At 42.0% G+C, this 19473-nt stretch overlaps 1 protein-coding gene across 2 annotated transcripts in view; it reads right to left on the minus strand.

The window, feature by feature from the left end:
* Positions 1-18797, minus strand: part of LOC139396942 (eukaryotic translation initiation factor 3 subunit C-like) — a 31821-nt gene extending 13024 nt beyond the window's left edge. For both annotated transcript variants that reach the window (XM_071143874.1, XM_071143873.1), the window contains exons 1-14: positions 18659-18797; positions 18504-18569; positions 14355-14544; positions 12598-12723; positions 9902-9962; positions 9000-9118; positions 8631-8761; positions 8121-8283; positions 7628-7719; positions 7143-7284; positions 4969-5097; positions 4549-4642; positions 4084-4271; positions 1294-1518 (exon numbers count right to left, since the gene is read on the minus strand). In XM_071143874.1, the coding sequence (XP_070999975.1) occupies positions 1294-1518; positions 4084-4271; positions 4549-4642; positions 4969-5097; positions 7143-7284; positions 7628-7719; positions 8121-8283; positions 8631-8761; positions 9000-9118; positions 9902-9962; positions 12598-12723; positions 14355-14544; positions 18504-18569; positions 18659-18759 (1827 nt within the window). In that variant the 5' untranslated portion in view covers positions 18760-18797. The remainder of the gene's footprint in view (positions 1-1293; positions 1519-4083; positions 4272-4548; positions 4643-4968; positions 5098-7142; positions 7285-7627; positions 7720-8120; positions 8284-8630; positions 8762-8999; positions 9119-9901; positions 9963-12597; positions 12724-14354; positions 14545-18503; positions 18570-18658) is intronic.
* Between the last annotated feature and the right edge of the window lie 676 nt (positions 18798-19473).

The following is a 19473-nucleotide window of genomic DNA, read 5'->3' on the forward strand; positions in this document are numbered from 1 at the left end:
AATTCAATAGCGAGAAAGAACGGTTTTGAAAGCAACTACTGTTGTAATAAATAATCTAATATAAAGCATTACTAGCAGGCCAATGCTCTGGTTAAACCGGATGTCCTCAGATAACTCTGGGCCCAGTGTCCTCAGTCAAGTTTAGAGCCTACGTGCAATAACATGATTATCCGAAGGACACGCAGCTGCCATCACGCAAATATACTCCCCTGTAAACTACAAAGAATCCTGCAACACTAACGAGCTTAGAGTGCCAAACTATCTCACTGACATTGACCCTTGCATGCACTCCTGCAGAGACAGGAAACACCTGAGCCTAAAGCAGACATTGCCAGTCCCTATATTCACGCTTCCTTGACACACAAACATCTCATGAGCACTGTACACTCACACTCCACCCCCCCTACTGCTGTGCACCAATGGGGCCCCTGCTCTGGCTAGAGCAGGCCCGCCTCCAACTCTTCAGGACCAGTCAGAAGACCAACACGACGAGACTCCACCTACATTATTCTGTGTATACATTCTGCTGTAAACTCTGGCTGGGCAGCCTAATTTAGCTGACTCCTCACAGAGTAATATGGCTTAGGTCCGTGCACGCTGTAGGACAAGATATCTCTGACTTTAAATAAACTGCCATTTTGCTACACCTGATTCCACTCTGTCCAGCGTCGTTGTTTTGCACTCCCTCTCCTGTATGAGACACCAACAATACCTACATGTGTTTGTTTATTTTCTCAACTATAAGTAGTGTTTTAGCACCGTTTTTAGAACAAATAAACTGGTATTGATCTTAGATTCGGATCGGGCAAAGCGCGTATCGGCCTTTTCTGATGATTGCATAGGCCTATATAGATATCATTGGGTAGTACATGGCAAAGTTTAGGACATTAAATGTACTGTTAGTTGTAATTAATCTAACAAGCAGTTTATTATATTTAGTGATCTAGATAATGAGTTGAATTTCCACTTCCTTAGATGGTGAATAAGCCCCAAATAGAGTAAAGCGTATGTGATATTAGCAGAGGTGCAACTTTGGTTTTAGAGGTGGGGGGGAGACATTATTTTATAAAAACATTTATCCTGTCGGATAAACACTCCAGTCGACCCGACCGCTCAGACACAGCCGCAAGGTCCTAAAGTGCATCCTTGCCTCGTTTTGTAGCACATTCCAATGATAAAACATACATATTTTTGATATACTAACATCCGAAAATATGCAAGTAAATGAATTGTGTGAACAGCTTGACATCCTGGGTGCCGGTGTTGTGTGCCCCCACACTCACGTGTTCATACCTGTACGGGTGGGTCGGCGTGCTGAATATTATCCTGCAGGTGGCTCATGAGCATCAGGTCACGGGCCTGGTACCAACGCGAGTGTAGCGCGTGGTGGTAAATGTGGCACAGGATGGCGCACGTGCGGATGCGGTCCGTGCGGTCCTTGGCGTAGATGAACTTGCACAGGCGGTCCATGATGAAGGCGCTGTCCTCACCCTCGCTCTCCTCCGCATCCTGCTCAGACTAGGGAGGAGAAATGTAGAGAGGGATAGAGTGATAACTCAATGGGAGGTGAGTACAAGGTTGGGTTAGGACATTAGCTCATGGATAAGAATTATTTTGTATACAACTAACACTTCGTAGTCATGAAAAGCATTCCATTGACTATTTAGGGGGCCCTCAGAGGTCAGCCGATTAATTATGGCCGATTTCAATTTCACACCAAAATTGGTAATCTGCCTTTTTGGACGCCAATTACATTGCAATCCACAAGGAGACTGTGGCAGGCTGACCACCTGTTACGCGAGTGCAGCATCAAAAATAATTTGTGGCTGCAAGGAGCCAAGGTAAGCTGCCAGCTAGCATTAAACTTTAAAAAAACTATCTTCACATAATCACTAGTTAACTACACATGGTTGATGATATTACTAGGTTAACGAGTCGGACGCGTACAATATACTGCCTTTTCAGGAACAGGCCCAGATCCCCGTGATTTGAGTGAAGAAAAAGGGGCCGGAGCGCAGGCTGCCTTCTGAGAATTCGTAGGTGACCGAATAAACCCCCACTTCCTTCCATTCTGCTAGCAAATGTGCAATCTTTGGACAATAAACATTTACGAGTTATGGCGAAGATTAAACTACCAACGGGACATTAAAAACGAACATCTTATGCTTCACGGAGTCGTGGCTGGACGACGACAATATCAACATACTGGCTGGTTATACACTGTACCGGCAGGATAGAACAGCGGCGTCTGGTAAGTCGTGGCTGAACGAGGACAATATCAACATACTGGCTGGTTATACACTGTACCGGCAGGATAGAACAGCGGCGTCTGGTAAGTCGTGGCTGAACGAGGACAATATCAACATACTGGCTGGTTATACACTGTACCGGCAGGATAGAACAGCGGCGTCTGGTAAGTCGTGGCTGAACGAGGACAATATCAACATACTGGCTGGTTAAACACTGTACCGGCAGGATAGAACAGCGGCGTCTGGTAAGTCGTGGCTGAACGAGGACAATATCAACATACTGGCTGGTTATACACTGTACCGGCAGGATAGAACAGCGGCATCTGGTAAGACAAAGGGCGGCGGACTATGTCTTTTTGTAAATAACAGCTGGTGCACGATAATTAAGGAATTCTCAAGCTATTGCTCGCCTGAGGTAGAGAATCTCACGATAAAATGTAGACCACACTACCTCCCTAGAGAGTTTTGTATTTTTCCATATCTGTTTACATACCACCGCAGTCAGAGGCTGGCACTAAGACAGCATTGAATTAGCTGCATTCAGCCACAAGCAAACAAGAAAACGCTCACCCAGAGGCGGCGTAGCCTAGTAGCCGGGGACTTTAATGCAGGGAAACTTAAATTAGTTTGACCAAATTTCTAATCAGGGTAGTGCGTACAGCCCAGTACATCACTGGGGCCAAGCTCCCTGCAATCCAGCATGTGACTAATAACATTTTATTTACATTGCAACCTTCAATGTAACAGCAATATTTAGACTTAGGGTTGCCACCCGTTCGATAAAATACAGAACGGTGCCATATTTCAATGAAATAATAAATGTTTTGTTTTCGAAATGATAGGTCGATATTATGGTCAAATCTGAAAACTAAGACTCGTATTTGTGTGTTTTTTATATTATAATTAAGTCTATGATTTGATAGAGCAGTCTGAGCGGTGGTAGACTGCAGCAGGCTTGTAAGCATTCATTCAAACATCACTTTACTGCATTTGCGAACAGCTTTTAGCAATGCTTGAAGCACAGCGCTGTTTATGACTTCAGGCCTATCAACTCCCAAGATTAGGCTGGCAATACTAAAGTGCCTATAAGAACATCCAATAGACAAAGGTATATGAAATACAAATGGTATAGAGAAATAGTCGACACGTCATAACTCCGATAATGACTACAACCTAAAACTTCTTACCTGGGAATATTGAAGACTCATGTTAAAAGGAACCACCAACATGTTCTCATGTTCTGAGCATGGAACTGAAACGTTAGCTTTTTTACATGGCACATATTGCACTTTTACTTTCTTCTCCAACACTTTGTTTTTGCATTTTTTAAACCAAATTGAAACCAAATTGATTATTTATTTGAGATTAAATTGATTTTATTTCTGTATTATATTAAATTCAAGTGTTGTAATTCAGTATTGTTGTAATTGTCATTACAAATGTATATACAAATATATATTTAAAAACAAAAAATAATAAAAGAAATAGGACGATTAATCGGTATCAGCTTTTTTTTTTTGGTCCTCCAATAATTGGTAACGTAATTGAAGAATAATATTCGGTCGACCTCTAACCCCAAAAGATACGTTCTGAACAAATTCCTAGTGAGTATCTGCCATATTGCTGACATCTCCTATCCTGAAATTTCAAACGAGAAAGATATTAAGTAATTTTAAACAATTGAGATGCAGCCTTGGGGTCCATAGAAATAGAATTACTAAAACAGACATTACCATTAGAGTTCTAGGATGTGTGGACCGGCTGCCAAATTTAATGTACCCATGACAAGGATGTCATTCTATGTCTATGTTGGGGTCTCTGTCCATTTCCTTACCTTGGTCTCTCCCTGGAGGCCCAGAGCGCGGCGGTGAGCCTTGTAGTCAAACTTATAGTAGGTGTGCATGATGCGGCGTAGGTAAACACGGCACACCTCCTCCGTGCTGCCCTTGGTCTCCAGGTAGCCCAGCAGGCGGTCGATGATGCCGCATACACGCCCCTCATCCTTCAGGTTGTCCACATACTCTGGGGGAGATCGAGTGAGTGATTGAATGATCATTATTGCAAGGGAGTGTGAAATATCAGCTCAAACTGCAGTGGTAAGGAAACACACTAATTATGGGTATGGGAGTTTATAGGTAAAAAAAAAAAAAAAAAAAAAGTGATCCTAATAATTTGTGGTGTACAGGTTTCCATAGAAACTTTATTGCCGTCTACTCTATCAATTTAGTTTGTCTTTGACAAACGCACAAGTGACCTCTATAATGTGAAAAGGGGAATGTGGATCCAAAATGGGCCTCACCTTGAGAGTGGGGGTCAGTGTTCTGCATGATCTTGGTGAATTCCTCATCCATCCTCTCCACCAAGGTCAGAATGCAGCCGCGCACCCTGAATGGCTGAGGAAGATAGAAAAACTGACTATAGTTGGACAATCTACTTCAAAACTGTAGCCTATCACGTGGAGTGTATTGTCATTCTTGCCATGACTGCCTATCCTTGCCAAAAGTAAATAAAAGCTTGTTATACTTGAAAGGTTTATCTAACGTACATACTGCTTGTTCTTGATTGTGTACGTATTTATTTATGTTTAAATTATATTAGAGCTTAATTTTCCTGTGAGGGAACTTCTTGTTTGGATTAGTTCAAATAAATGTAACCAACCAATCAATAATTCTCTAAGAAATGTAATCAACCAATCATTCACTAAGAGTTTGAGAATTACCTGAGAGTCGGTTACGGCCAGGTTCTCGCTGTCCTCTGCGATGTTCTCGCCGATAAAGATGTTGTTGTTGTTAAAGAGGATGTCCAGCAGCTCGTCAATGCAGTCCAGACACGTCTTCCACATGTCAGCCTGGGAGAGGGGTTGTGCGGGAACAGGTAAAGGGGATGAGGAGAATATTAGCGGGAATTGGGTCAGGGACAAATACAGGAGAATCCGGGCTGTACACGGGAGTTTATGGCTGTCAGCACCATTTTGCCAGGACAAATTCCTTGTAAACGTAAATGTACTTGGTGAATACAGTGGCTTGCAAAAGTATTCACCCCCCCTTGGCATTTTTTCTATTTTGTTGCATTATAATCTGGAATTAAAATGGATTTTTGAGGGGTTTATATCAATTGCTTTACGTAACATGTCTACCACTTTGAAGATGCAAAATATTTTTGTGAGAAACAAACAAGACAAAACTTTAGCGTGCATAACTATTCACCAAAAAGCCATGACAACTGTTCACCCCCCAAAGTCAATACTTTGTAGAGCCACCTTTTGCAGCAATTACAGCTGCAAGTCTCTTAGGGTGTCTATAAACTTGGCACAGGGAAACTGCTCCAGCTCCTTCAAGTTGGATGGGTTCCGCTGACGTAAAGCAATCTTTAAGTCATACCACAGATTCTCAATTGGATTGAGGTCTGGGCTTTGACTAGGCCATTCCAAGACATTTAAATCTTTCCCCCTTAAACCACTCGAGTGTTGCTTTAGCAGTATGCTTAAGGTCATTGTCCTGCTGGAAGGTAAACCTCTGTCCCAGTCTCAAATCTATGGAAGACAAACAGGTTTCCCCCTCAATAATTTATTGTATTTAAACGCCATCCATCATTCCTTCAATTCTGACCAGTTTCCCAGTCGATGGAAAAACTTCCCCACAGCATGACGCTGTGTTCTCGGGGTGATAAGGGGTTGGGTTTGCGCCAGACATAGCGTTTTCCTTGATGGCCAAAAAGCTCAATATTAGTCTCTCCTGAGCAGAGCACCTGCACCCACATGTTTGGGGAGTCTTCCACATGCCTTTTGACGAACACCAAACATGTTTGCTTATTTTTTTTCTGGCCACTCTTCCGTAAAGCCCAGCTCTGTGGAGTGTACGACTTAGTGGTCCTATGGACAGATACTCTAATCTCCGCTGTGGAGCTTTGCAGCTAACTTCAGGGTCATCTTTGGTCTCTTTGTTGCCTCTGATTTATGCCATCCTTGCTTGGTCCGTGACTTGTGGTGGGCTGCCCTCTCTTGGCAGGTTTGTTGTGGTAGCATATTCTTTCCATTTTTTAATAATGGATTTAAATGGTGCTCCGTGAGATATTCAAAGTTTCTGATATTTAAAAAAACCCAACTGTGATCTGTACTTCTCCACAACTTCGTCCCTGACCTGTTTGGAGAGCTCCTTGATATTCATAGTGCCACTTGCTTGGTGGTGCCCCTTAGTGGTGTTGCAGACTCAGGGGCCTTTCAGAACAGGTGTATATATACAGAGATCATGTGACACTTAGATTGCACACAGGTGGACTTTAACTAATTGTGACTGAAGGTAATTGGTTGCACCAGATCTTTAGGTGCTTCATAGCAAAGGGGGTGAATACATATGCAACCATCACTTTTCCGTTTTTATCATTTTTTAAAGCAAGTTCTTTTTTTTGTTTCACCTCACCAATTTGGACAATTTTGTATGTCCATTACATGAAATCGAAGTAAAAATCTATTTCAATCACAGGTTGTATTGCAAGAAAATGCCAAGGGAGGTGAATACTTTTGCAAGCCTCGAGAAGACATTTCGAGAAGACATTTCTAAAAATGGGCAAAGTACAACTTGAACTTGTCCAATAAGTTCAAGTTGTACCCGTTTAACCCCCAACTACTATTGGGGATAGAATAGCCATTATTGCAGGATTCTCAGATATTTATTTTTTCCCCCCCTCTCTCCAAATGAGCAATCCTTTCATAGAGGTGGCGGAATTAAGGTCGCTCAGGCTCAACCCCATAAGAAAACGGAAAGTCTTTGTCCCGTTAGCATAGCCACACATCCATGGAGGCAGACTAAAAACAGGAAGGTTTTAGCATTTGGCAACTAGTCATTTAACAATTAAGCATTTCACAAATGATCATTTAACAGAAGTGCATCTGGCCTTCATGAAGGCGGCCAGGTTGGGGTTGTAGTCGTACAGTGAGGCGATGATGTTGAACTTGATCTTGACCAGGATGCCCTCACCCAGGTTGTTCTCGTTGGAGATGTTGGCCAGAGCGTGGAGAAGTTCAATCTGGGCAGCTCTGAACAGAGCAGAAGTAGACGTGGTGGTAGACAGAAACAGGGGGTGTAAGAACAGTGTTAGGTTAGTTTTGGGTCTTTTCAGGCGTTGGTGTCATATCGGCTTGGGCTTTAACTTATTTTTTTTTGTCTGGTCGCAAAAGAAACCCCAAAACCCTACGGGGTGTCCCCTTGTAGACAAAGTGCTATATCAGTGAAAGGCTAAAATGTTGTCTAGCCTTAGGAAGAACCGATACCATCTTGTTGCCATCAGCCTGGATTTCAGATCAACAAAGGGCCAACGAGAAGTGACTAGGGGCTAATTTTGGGACAGAGCATATGTAAATGAGGTCAAATGAGTAGTACCTGTCTGTTCCCTTCTTTCCACGGGCCTGCAGAATCTCATTGAGTTTCTTTACCACAACTGTTGTGTTGATCTCTGTTCCCTTGGCAAACATCTTAAGATTCCCCTGTCGGGAGAAGCAATTAGCACACATCCTCTGGCAGGTTTGGGTCTGTATAAAAGAGTCTCAGAGGAGTACTAATCTAGGATCAGGTTCATTACAATCTATAGACTTGATCCTAGATTAGCAGCACTTCTACTCAGAAGCGTTATGGCTCTGGGCCCAAGTCTATGGGACCATTGGGTCGTGTTCATTTGGGCATGCAACAGAAAATGCACTACAACATTTTGCAATGGAAAATGAAAATTAGCATTTCTTGTTGGTAAAGTCCAAGTGGTTGCTCTCCGTTTCAATCAGTTCTCTTACATTTGGACATATTTGGATATACAAACCATATATACAGATAAGTGTAGTGAGGATGCTCTGTATTGTCATGCCACGACTTGATCACCCACCTTGACAAGGGGCACGCCTCCCTTCACCTTCTCCCATTCGCCTTCACCCTCCTCTTGGGCCTCTTCCTCGGCCTCTTCCTCCAGCCGCTCCTTCCGCCTGTGTCTCTTCTTCCTATCCTCCTTTTTCTTCTCGCTGGTGTGTCGCTCTGCCTCACTACCAGGCCTGGCGAGACAGAATGGGGTGTTGTAAATACATTAGACAGTGTCTAAAACTTGTCAGAGACAAGTCTCTAGAGCAGCGGTAGGCAACTAGATTCTGTTGTCAGCTGATTTCTTCCCAGAACAGAAATCACGGGCCTGAATATGGCCCGCATACCATCTGTTGCTGACCCCTACTCTAGAGCATAGTTTTACATAGAGAGCTACTGAATGAAAGAAAGAGGCAGGATGTTTAGAATTAGAGCAATGTTCAGCTACACAGGCAGTGATGGGACAGAATGATTGTGGATTGAGTCTAACGCGTGAGGTACAAAGGATGTTGTAGTAAAAAGAACAGGGAAAGGGACTGACTTCTTCAGGAAGATTTGGGCCATGGAGGCATTCTTGCTCTCTTCGTCTTCACTACCATTGCCGCTTTCCACGGTGTCCGAGTCCCAGTCTTCGTCATCCTCATCACTGCTGCTGCTGGAAGCCTCCTTGTCCTGTTGAAGACAATGTACGCAGTCATTACACACATAAGTTAGATTAAAGTGATGGTGGACAATAAAGATGGACTGTCAGCGGGAGAGGGCTTGGTAGGGAGAATGATAGTGCTTTATGATTAGGCAGCCCCTCAGCCAAAACAGAGAAATGTCACACTCATTTTTTAAAAAGAATTTTCAAGCGAGTGTGCTTGCCAATAACTGCGCACTGCAATAGAGCGACTGCTCATCCTCTTACCGCCGCTGCCTTCAGGAACTTGCTGGCGTCCGGCAGAGGCGCTGCCACCTCGGCAGCCGGTTTCTTCTTCAGGAAGCTCTTGGCAACCCCCGGCACTTCGTCGCTATCTGACGACGACCCTACAGACACCAAGGTGATTAGAGAGACAACGGCAGTTAAAACAGAATCCATGTATCAATGGTGCACTGCGATTGGAAAGTCAAATCATACCACTCTAAAAATGGGCCCAATGCCTCTCTCCATTAAGGAAATGATTAACTACTAAAGTAGTCCGCATGCTTCTCAGCCAAAACAGTTCGGAAGAGTTTGTGCATATACTATGACAACATTTTGTGACGTTTGTTTTGGATATCGGTAAGGGTTTAAGTTATTTGTGCACACATTTTTCCTTGAGGCAAGCTGAAGTCGGTAGCCAGTAGGGAGTCTTCAGTAAAGGCTTTGTCATTCAATGAGAGACTACTCATTTTAATGCACATTGTTTTCTTTGAGAAATACTGCAACAAACATCTCAGTTGGATGTAAAATTGAGCGACTAAGATCTCCTCAGAAAAACAACTAAATTAAATGAGATGAGTTATCTTTGAGGAAATGTATACTGGCTACAACTTCTCTAAAATGGACAAAGTACTATGTCTCTCAAGATAATGTCTTAAGGGAGTCTGTAAGCACACTTATTCAGTTCGCCTAGCCGAACAGAAGCATGTCGACGCCTTAGGGCCTTGCAATAGATTTGTGTCCTGTCCAGGGGGTGTACTAGTACATCAAGCTGCCTCATTATACCAAAACAGGAGGTAGTCCCATGTCGGTCAGTTCTGGCTTTAATAAAAGCAGACTCGAGTCTTCCATTACTGGTATTTACTGTAGGCTCGAGGTGTAATGAAAAGGTGAGGTAAGAAACTCACCTGAGTCGACATCATACTTCTCCTCCTCCTCCTCCTCCTCATCCGCTGACGCCATTGGGTTCTGAATGAGAGGGAGAAAAGTCAGATTGCCATTATGTCAACGGGCCATTAGTAGGAACTAAGCGTCTCACCCTGAATCTGAGTATCTTGAGAAAGGTTGATTATGAAGTTGAAATCACAAGGGGGGTGTTGGATTGAATTTATGCGTGCAGGAGTAACTTCAGACTGCGGAGTGTAAGCCAGCATAATTGTCATGAAAAGCCATTAACCTACAGTGCATTAAAGGAAAGTATTCAGGACTTTTCCCACATTATGTTACATTATGGCCTTATTCTAAAATGAATTAAATAGTTTCCTCATCTACTCACAATACCCCATAATGACAAAGCGATAACAGTTTAGGAATGTTTTCAAATGTATTCATTTTTGTTTTTAATACCTAATTTACATAAGTATTCAGACCCTTTGCTACGATGCTTGTTTCCATTAAGCATCCAACAACTTGGAGTCCATAAGAACAACAATCTCCACCAATCAGGCCTTTATGGTAGAGTAGCCAGACAGAAGTCAATCCTCAGTAAAAAGGCACATGACAGCCCACTTAGAGTTTGCTATAAGGCACCTAAAGATTCTCAGACCATGAGAAACAAGAGATTATCTGGTTTGATGAAACCAAGATTGAACTCTTTGGCCTGAATGCCAAGTGCCACGCCTGGAGAAAACCAGGCACCATCCCTAAGGTGAAGCATTGCGGTGGAAGCATCATGCTGTGATGTTTTTCAACAGTAGGGACTGGGAGACAAGGCTTTACACCCACTGCTATATTGTGAAAAAAAGAGAGTCACTTGTCTAACAGAATACAGAGGGTGTTCTTCAATGGAAGCCTCTCCAACATAATCCAGGTAAAATCAGGAATTATCCAGGGCAGCTGTCTAGGCCCATTACTTAAAAAAAATATTTACTAATGACATGCCACTGGCGTTCAGTAAAGCCAGAGTGTCTATGTACGCAGATGACTCAACACTATACATGTCAGCTACTACAGCGACTGAAATGACTGCAACACTTAAAGAGCTGCAGTTCTTTTCAGAGTGGGCGGCAAGGAATAAATTAGTCCTAAATATTTCTAAAACTAAAAGCATTGTATTTGGGACAAATCATTCACTAAACCCTAAAACATCAACTAAATATTGTAATAAATAATGTGGACATTGAGCAAGTTGCGGTGACTAAACTGCTGGAAGTAACCCTGGATTGTAAACGTTCATGGTCAAAACATATTGACACAACAGTATCTAGGATTGGGAGAAGTATGTCCATAATAAGGCGCTGCTCTACCTTCTAGACAGCACTATCAACAAGGCAGGTCCTACAGGCCCTAGTTTCTACCTTCTTAACATCAGAAGCCTCCTCCCTAAGTTTGCTTTATTCACTGCTTTAGCACACCGCCAACCCTGATGTCCTAGCCGTGTCCGAATCCTGGCTGAGGAAGGCCACCAAAAATTCTGAAATTTCCATCCCCAATTACAACATTTTCAGTCAAGACAGAACTGCTAAAGGGGGCAGAATTGCAATCTACTGCAGAGATAGCCTGCAGAGTTCTGTCATACTTTCCAGGTCTATGCCCACAGTTTGAGCATCTACTTTTAAAAATCCATCTCTCCAGAAATAAGTCCCTCACTATTGCTGCTTGTTATAGAGCTCTCAGCTGTCCCTTGGACACCATATGTGAATTCATTGCCCCCCATCTATCAGAGTACGTACTGCTAGGTGACCTCAATTGGGATATGCTTAACAGCCCGGCCGTCCAACAATCTAAGCTAGATGCCCTCAATCTACAACCGATCCACTTAATCACTAAACCACATTTGATTAATTTGAACCACCAACCATGGTTTTTGTTTGAACTCTAATCAGCTGTAAGCAACAACGATGAAAAAAATTCTGAAAAACTGAATTCCGAAACACAATCCAGTTTATAAATGTACTAGAATGTTGTTGCATTCATGACAAGACATTATCGCTTTTCATTAATTTGAAACATTTAAAAAACAACTGACATTATGGGGTATTGTGTACAGGCCAGTGACAAAACCTCAATTTAATCTTTATGGAACAAAAGGAACATTTGCTGTTTAACTGGGAGTTTCGTGAAGGAAAACATCCGAAGATCAACGGTAAACGGTTAATTTGATTGCTTTTCTGATTTTCGTGACCAAGCTTCCTGCTGCTAGCTGTACATAATGCTATCGATAAACTTACAAACTCTTGTCTTGCTTTGGCTGTAAAGCATCATTTCAACATCTGAGATGACAGGGTGATACAAAAGGCTAAGCTGTGTTTCACTATATTTTACCTGTGATTTCATGAATATGAACATTTTCTAGTAATATTTTTTGACTGTTGCGCTATGCTAATTAGTGTAGTTGATGACAATTCTCCTGGATCCGGGATGGGTAGTTCCAAGAGGATTTATTAATACAATTTTACTTCAGGCTGTAGAACATTATGGAAGAAATCAAGGTGTGAAGGCACTGAATGTTCAAAAAAAGGTGCCATAATGAATATCTAGATTCTTCAATGGAGCTTCATATGTGCGTTCCTTATTGGTAAGTGTTATATGCACGTTTTTTTTATTTTTAAAAACAGCTTTTTAAGAATCTACCGTCCTGTGTTGTTGTAGTGAAAAGCCTCACCTCCTTATAGCTGGTGATTTCCGTCTCGTAATCCCTGTTGTACTTGCGGATCTTCTGCCGCAGGGTGCTGAGGGCTTTGGCGTTGTTCTTGTTCATCTTCTTCTTGCCTTCTTTGTCCTCCCAAAGCTGTAGGGAAACATGAAACATCATGTCTTTAGGGATAATGTTAAGAATGTGTCTTCATAAATCACAGCGTTCCAGTCATTACTTCATGTTTTTTCTATCGATAACGTCTGTGCATATTTTTCATCATTTTCATAGTTTGGAAAACCTCACATCAATAGATCAAGACCTTGGGACTACAAGGTTCTCTCTGAATTTTTTGTAAAATGTGTTAGTAACACAATTGATCTTTAGATGTTTTTTCAAACAAATACAACATTTGAACTTGGCAACATAAGGGCCTATGTGCAAACCAATTACAAGCCAGAACAAATACAGATCGCATTTAGTTTGTTCCTATGAGCACTACACAATGGATTCAAATAATCAAATCTCGAGGAGTTGGTTGTTTGAATAAGCTGTGCAGTGCTAGAGCAAAAACCATAATGCGCATTCATGGTGGGGCCCCATGAACAAGTTTGGGAAACTGTGATCTAGGCTAGCCAGCAACAACAAAAAAGTAAATGGTGTTGTCATGATGTTAACACATTTACTAATGTATTTGACGATGTGTTCTGACTATCTAATGAAACAAAAATAGAACTGTTTGGCCATAATGACCATCATTATGTTTAGAGGAAAAAGGGGGAGGCTTGCAAGCCGAAGAACACCATCCCAACCGTGAAGCACGGGGGTGGCAGCATCATGTTGTGGGGGTGCTTTGCTGCAGGATGGACTGGTGCACTTCACAAAAATAGATGACATCATGAAAATGGAAATGTGGATATATTGAAGCAACCGCTCAAGACATTGGTCAGGAAGTTAAAGCTTGGTCACAAATGGGTCTTCCAAATGGACAATGACCCCAAGCATACTTCCAAAGTTGTGGTGAAATGGCTTAAAGACAACAAAGTCAAGGTATTGGAGTGGCCATCACAAAGCCCTGACCTCAATCCTATAGAACATTTGCGAGCAGAACTGAAACAGCGTGTGTGAGGAAGGAGGCCTATAAACCTGACTCAGTTACACCAGCTCTGTCAGGAGGAATGGGCCAAAATTCACCCAACTTGTTGTGGGAAGCTTGTGGAAGGCTACCCAAAATGTTTGACCCAAGTTAAACAATTTAAAGGCAATGCTACCAAATACTAATTGAGTGTATGTAAACTTCTGACACACTGGGAATGTGATGAAATAAATAAAAGCTGGAATAAATCACTACTATTATTCTGACATTACACATTCTTAAAATAAAGTGGTGATCCTAACTGAACTAAGACAGGGAATTTTTACCAGTATTAAATGTCAGTTTAAATGTATTTGGTTAAGGTGTATGTAAACTTCCAACTTCAACTGTTTTTGCTTGACAATCACTGGCTGACAATTTTGTGACCTCCACAGCCCTAGTTGCACCCCCCTAAAAAGCTGATTGACAAAATGTCTCAGGATTTTGATACTCTGCACTTTACGTACCTTTAAGGCGAGACCCTTAATGGGTTATGAAAGAAAAATCCACTACAAAACAATTCTGAGATCTGAAAACGGATGTTCATATCTCAGAAATATGCTTTGCGCTAGAACCTTACAGTCCCAAGATATCACAGGCTGACATTCGAGCAGTTTGACATGCAGAGAAAGTGTGAACTGTGGAGGTTTACCTGATTCAAATAGTCCTCCAGGTCAGCCAGAAGACGGATGTAGAAAGGGGGCACCCCTTCCTTGTCCACTATAGTCTTGCTTTTGAGGAACGCTCGACATAGCTGCTCAAACTCCTCCAGACACTTGGACATGTCTCGGATCTTCATGGCGTTGCGGATCGTCTTGATCAGGTTTGTCAGCTCCTCAAACCTGGGATATAAGAATTGGTTAGATGGCATAGTCAAGGGCAGGCATACTAACAACACATACTGTCTGAGGCAGTCCAGTCAAGGGACACTAGTCAGGTCCCAGATACAGTACCAGTCAAAAGTTAGGACACACCTATTCATTCAAGGGTTTTTACAGACAGACAGCAAAACAAATGATAGTGGGACTAAGCCCAAACCAGGTGAGATAGTTGCACAATGCTGTGGTAGCCATGCTAATTAAGTGTGCCTTGAATTCTAAATAAATCAAAGTTCTTGAAATCTTCCGCATTGACTGACATTCATGTCTTAAAGTAATGACGGACTGTCGTTTCTCTTTGCTTATTTGAGCTGTTCTTTCCATAGCCCTATTTGGTAAAAGTCCAGATTATCTTCTGTATACCACCCCTACCATGTCACAACACAACTGATTGGCACAAACACATTAAGGAAAGAAATTACACAAATGAACTTAAGGAACACCAGTTACTTGAAATGCATTCCAGGTGACTACCCCTAAGCTGGTTGAGAGAATGCAAAGCTGTCATCAAGGCAAAGGGTGGCTACTTTGAAGTTTCTCAAATATAAAACATATTTGGGTTTGTTGAACACTTTTTCGTTACATGATTCCATGCGAGTTCTCATTCTACAACGTAGAAAACGGTAAAAATAAAGAGAAACCCTGAAATGAGTAGGTGTCCAACCTTTTGACTGGTACTGTATGTTTATGCTATTCAGCCAACTCCTATGGGTGGTAGCCTGGTCCCAGATCAGTTATGCCAGGGTTGCATATTTTGGGTAATATTCAGAGGTAGAAACTTTCCGTGGGAATTACCGGGAATATGCTAATTAATATTAATACCATTTAAATGTTGATGTTTTTTGCATTGGATATATTTACCATATCACATGGAGACAGAAACATTTTACCTTATCATAAGTAGACAATTGCAAATGATTAAATCCTTAAAATAATTTAGTTACGAATTGAACTTTAATTAAATTAGTTGACTGATTTTACTGAACAACAAAAGAGAATATTGAATGATCCCCAATGATCCATCGCATGTCTCAAAAACATTTAACATACATCTGTGAAATGATAGTCTAGAAACTAAAGCTTTGGTTGTCTTCCTCTCAGGTTTCCATGTCTTCTCCCTGGACCACCTCAATGTCCACCTCTTGAACATCAGACTGAGGCCTCATCTTCACTGTCACTTTCCAACCTTGAGGATAACTCGTTGTCAGGCTCAAAAAGCCTTAAATTTGCCCAGACAGCCACCAATTTTTTAACCCTTGGACCAGTTGCGCTCTGAGGTGGCTGATGTTGGTGGAATTTGGAGGATGGAGGCAACAGGGGAAAGAGCCTCAGATCCACATAGTCCCTTCCACCAGGTGGCCGATGAGACTGCCAAATTGCATCTCCATCCCAAGACCTTGCTTGGAAGTGTACTTCGCCAGACTGCCAAGAACCTTGCCCTCTTCCAGGCCAGGGTAGTGAGTCACAGTAGGGATTGCACCATAGGCCTTGTTGATCTCAGCACCAGACAGGATGCTCTTGCCAGCGTACTTGGGGTCCAACATGTACACTGTGGCGTGTTTGGGCTTCAGGCAGAAGTCTTCTCCCTTTTTGATGTATTTCAGAACTGCAGTTTCCTCTGCTTGGCGCAACAGTGAAGTGGGCAGTATGGATTTCTTCTCTTACATCTGCAAGCAGAGTCTGAACATCAGACAGGATGGCATTTTCTCCCTCAATCCGTGCAATGGCTACTGCTATAGGTTTCAGGAGTTTCAGGCTGCTTACCACTCTCTCCCAAAATACATCATCCAGGAGGATCCTCTTGATGGGGCTGTCTATATCGGCAGACTGTGATATGGCCATTTCTTGGAGACTCCTGCCCCTCCAGGAGACTGTCACACATGATGAAAAAACCACCCTAATGGGTGTTGCTGGGTAGCTTCAATGTGGTGTTCTTATTCTTCTCACTTTGCTTGGTAGATTGCTTGTATAACTTTATGACCTTTCACATACCTAACCATTTCCTTGGCTCTCTTGTAGAGTGTATACATTGTTTTCAGTTCCATGATGTCCTTGAGGAGCAGATTCAATGCATGAGCAGCACAGCCAATGGGTGTGCTATGAGGGTAGGACTCCTCCACTTTAGACAAAGCAGCCTTCATGTTCGCAGCATTGTCTGTCACCAGTGCAAATACCCTCTGTGGTCCAAGGTCATTGAGGACTGTCTTCAGCTCATCTGCAATGTAGAGACCGGTGTGTTGTCCCTTGTGTCTGTGCTCTTGTAGAATTATGGTTGAGGGGTGGAGATGTAGTTAATTATTCCTTGCCCACGAACATTCGACCATCCATAATTGATGATTGCAATGCAGTCTGCTTTCTCTATGATTTGCTTGACCTTCACTCAAACTCTGTTGAACTCCACATCTAGCAAATGAGTAGATAAAGCATGTCTGGTTGGAGGAGTGTATGCTGGACGAAGAATATTTTCCAATACACATTGCCTGTGAGCAGAGGTGAACCAGTTGCATACACAGCTCGAGCAAGACATTCATCAGCATTTCTCTGACTACGTTCCTCCATTGAGTAAAAAAACCCATCTGATTCCAGTAGGACCATGAGCTGTTGCTATCGATAAGGTGTCGTCTTCATCATTTTCACCTCAAATAGTAGAGACCTTTCAGAAGTTGCTTGTTGTGAGCGCTGAGAGAACTTTATGCACTTGGCCAGATGATTCTGCATCTTTGTTGCATTCTTCACATATGATTTGGCACAGTATTTGCAAATGTACAAAGCTTTTCCTTCTACATTAGCTTCAGTGAAATGTCTCCACACATCAGATAGTGTGCCCGTGGCATTTTCTTGTAAAGAGTAGAAAAAATAAATTTGCAAAAAAATAATAATACAATTTTATGTACAGATAAATAGTTAAGCAGTTAGATGAAACAACTACTTTTGTAAGATCTTTTTTTAATTTGATAAACATGTTAGATTAAACAACTTATTTGTAAGATACATGTTTTAAAATTAAACATGTATGGAAACAGGTGAATTAACACTCCACAATTAGCAGGCTCAAGCAAGCTAAAACCCACATGGTAGCAAAAACTAAGTAGCAGAAATTGTTACGTTTGAATGACTTAAACACTGCTGTGGGCTACTATTTACTAGTCAACAACAAATCATGTGTCATAAAATATTTTCACCCCACCCAGTATTGTAATCAAAACTTACCAGAAAGCATGTAGTCCTTAGCTCAAACAGTGTAATAGTGTGGGCTCAACAGCATCTCATTAGTGTGCAAGATCTTGAGAATCAGCTGTACATATGGCAGATTACACTGCACATCCCCATATTGTTAGTATCTCCACTTACACATCTGCACATTTATCACTCCAGTGGTAATGCTAAATTGTAATTATTTCACCTCTATGGCCTATTTATTGCCTTACCACCCTAATCTTACTACATCTGCACACACTGTACATAGATTCTTCCTACTGTGTTATTGACTATGTTTGTTTATGCCATGTGTAACTCTGTTGTTGTTTGTGTCGCACTGCTTTGCTTCATCTTGGATGGGTCGCAGTTGTAAATGAGAACTTGTTCTCAACTGGCCTACCTGGTTACATTTTTAAAAAAATGGAAGTGCACTGTGCATGCAGAGGGTTGCAGTTCCCTTGAATTGCCTTGTGTATCCCACAAAAAAAGGTTCACTGTTATAAGCTAACTGATGAATTTAAGCACTTAACTTCCCATGGAAAATTTCCAAGAAGGTTTCTGACACTTTGCAACCCTAGTTATGCCTATGCTGTATTACCAACTCCTATGATGGTTGATAGCCAAAGGGCATAATAACTACCATAGAAGCTGACTGTACAGCACAACTAGATCAGGGACAAGGCTTAGATGGTTCTTTGGATCATGAAGTAGAGTAAATGCCTGACCTCTTGTCCTTGGCACTGCGCACCACTCTCTTGGTGTCCTCCTCATCGTCACTAAGTAGCAATGACCTGCAGGGACCAAATGTGGAAAAGTGAGAGAGCTGTAGAAACAACAGTTAGTGTGACTGAGGTTTTGACGAGAGAAAAGTAGTACTGACTGCTTGGTGAAAGTAGCTCCAGGTGCTTTAGGGGTGATCTCGTCAGCCGACGAGGAGGATTCGGACTCGCTGTCGGACCCGGTGGCAAAGAAACGTGACATTGCTGAAGGCTGCCGTCAATCTGTGGAAGTGGAATAATGGTATTTTACAATGAGGTTCAAACATCTAGTGTGAAGGAGCAACATGAAATTACAGATAACATTTTTGTTCTAGAACCCACTTCCCTGACCACATACTGTATTTATCTGTAGAAATTCCACATCAGATGTAGGCCTACATGCAACTGGAAAGCTAACACGCACCAGTTGAAAAACAAGTGAAAATCCCCCACATTATTGAAACGATGCAGCTGGCTAGCTGGATGTTAAAGTTTGTCTCATGGCACAAGACTAATAGCTAAATATCTAGCTAACACTTGCCCTGTGAACAACAGCTAGTTAATGTAAGCTAGCTCACTAGGAAGCAAGCTATGTCTGATTGATGTACAAGTAACCAAAAATATGGAATATCCTCCCTGGCAAAATCGTATCATGGTCAGAGCAGCTAGTCAGCTATCTGACAAAGTTGTATAAATGGCTGACAAGCTAGCATGCTAACACTAATGTTAGCTTCCGGTAAGCAGAAAAGCATATGGTAGGGCACTACCGGAGCCATATATTTAGAGGTAGGCCAACTTTTAGAATTTGGTTCTAATTCTAAACATTCAGTTACATAGTATTTGTTTAAATATTCCCCATGTAATGTAATGAGGTTACATGGCTCATTTAGAATGTTAGTCATTTAAATGCACCATAATGCTCAGTCTAGACACTGTT

Source organism: Oncorhynchus clarkii, unplaced genomic scaffold (assembly GCF_045791955.1).
Source record: "Oncorhynchus clarkii lewisi isolate Uvic-CL-2024 unplaced genomic scaffold, UVic_Ocla_1.0 unplaced_contig_5756_pilon_pilon, whole genome shotgun sequence".
NCBI lineage: Eukaryota > Metazoa > Chordata > Actinopteri > Salmoniformes > Salmonidae > Oncorhynchus > Oncorhynchus clarkii.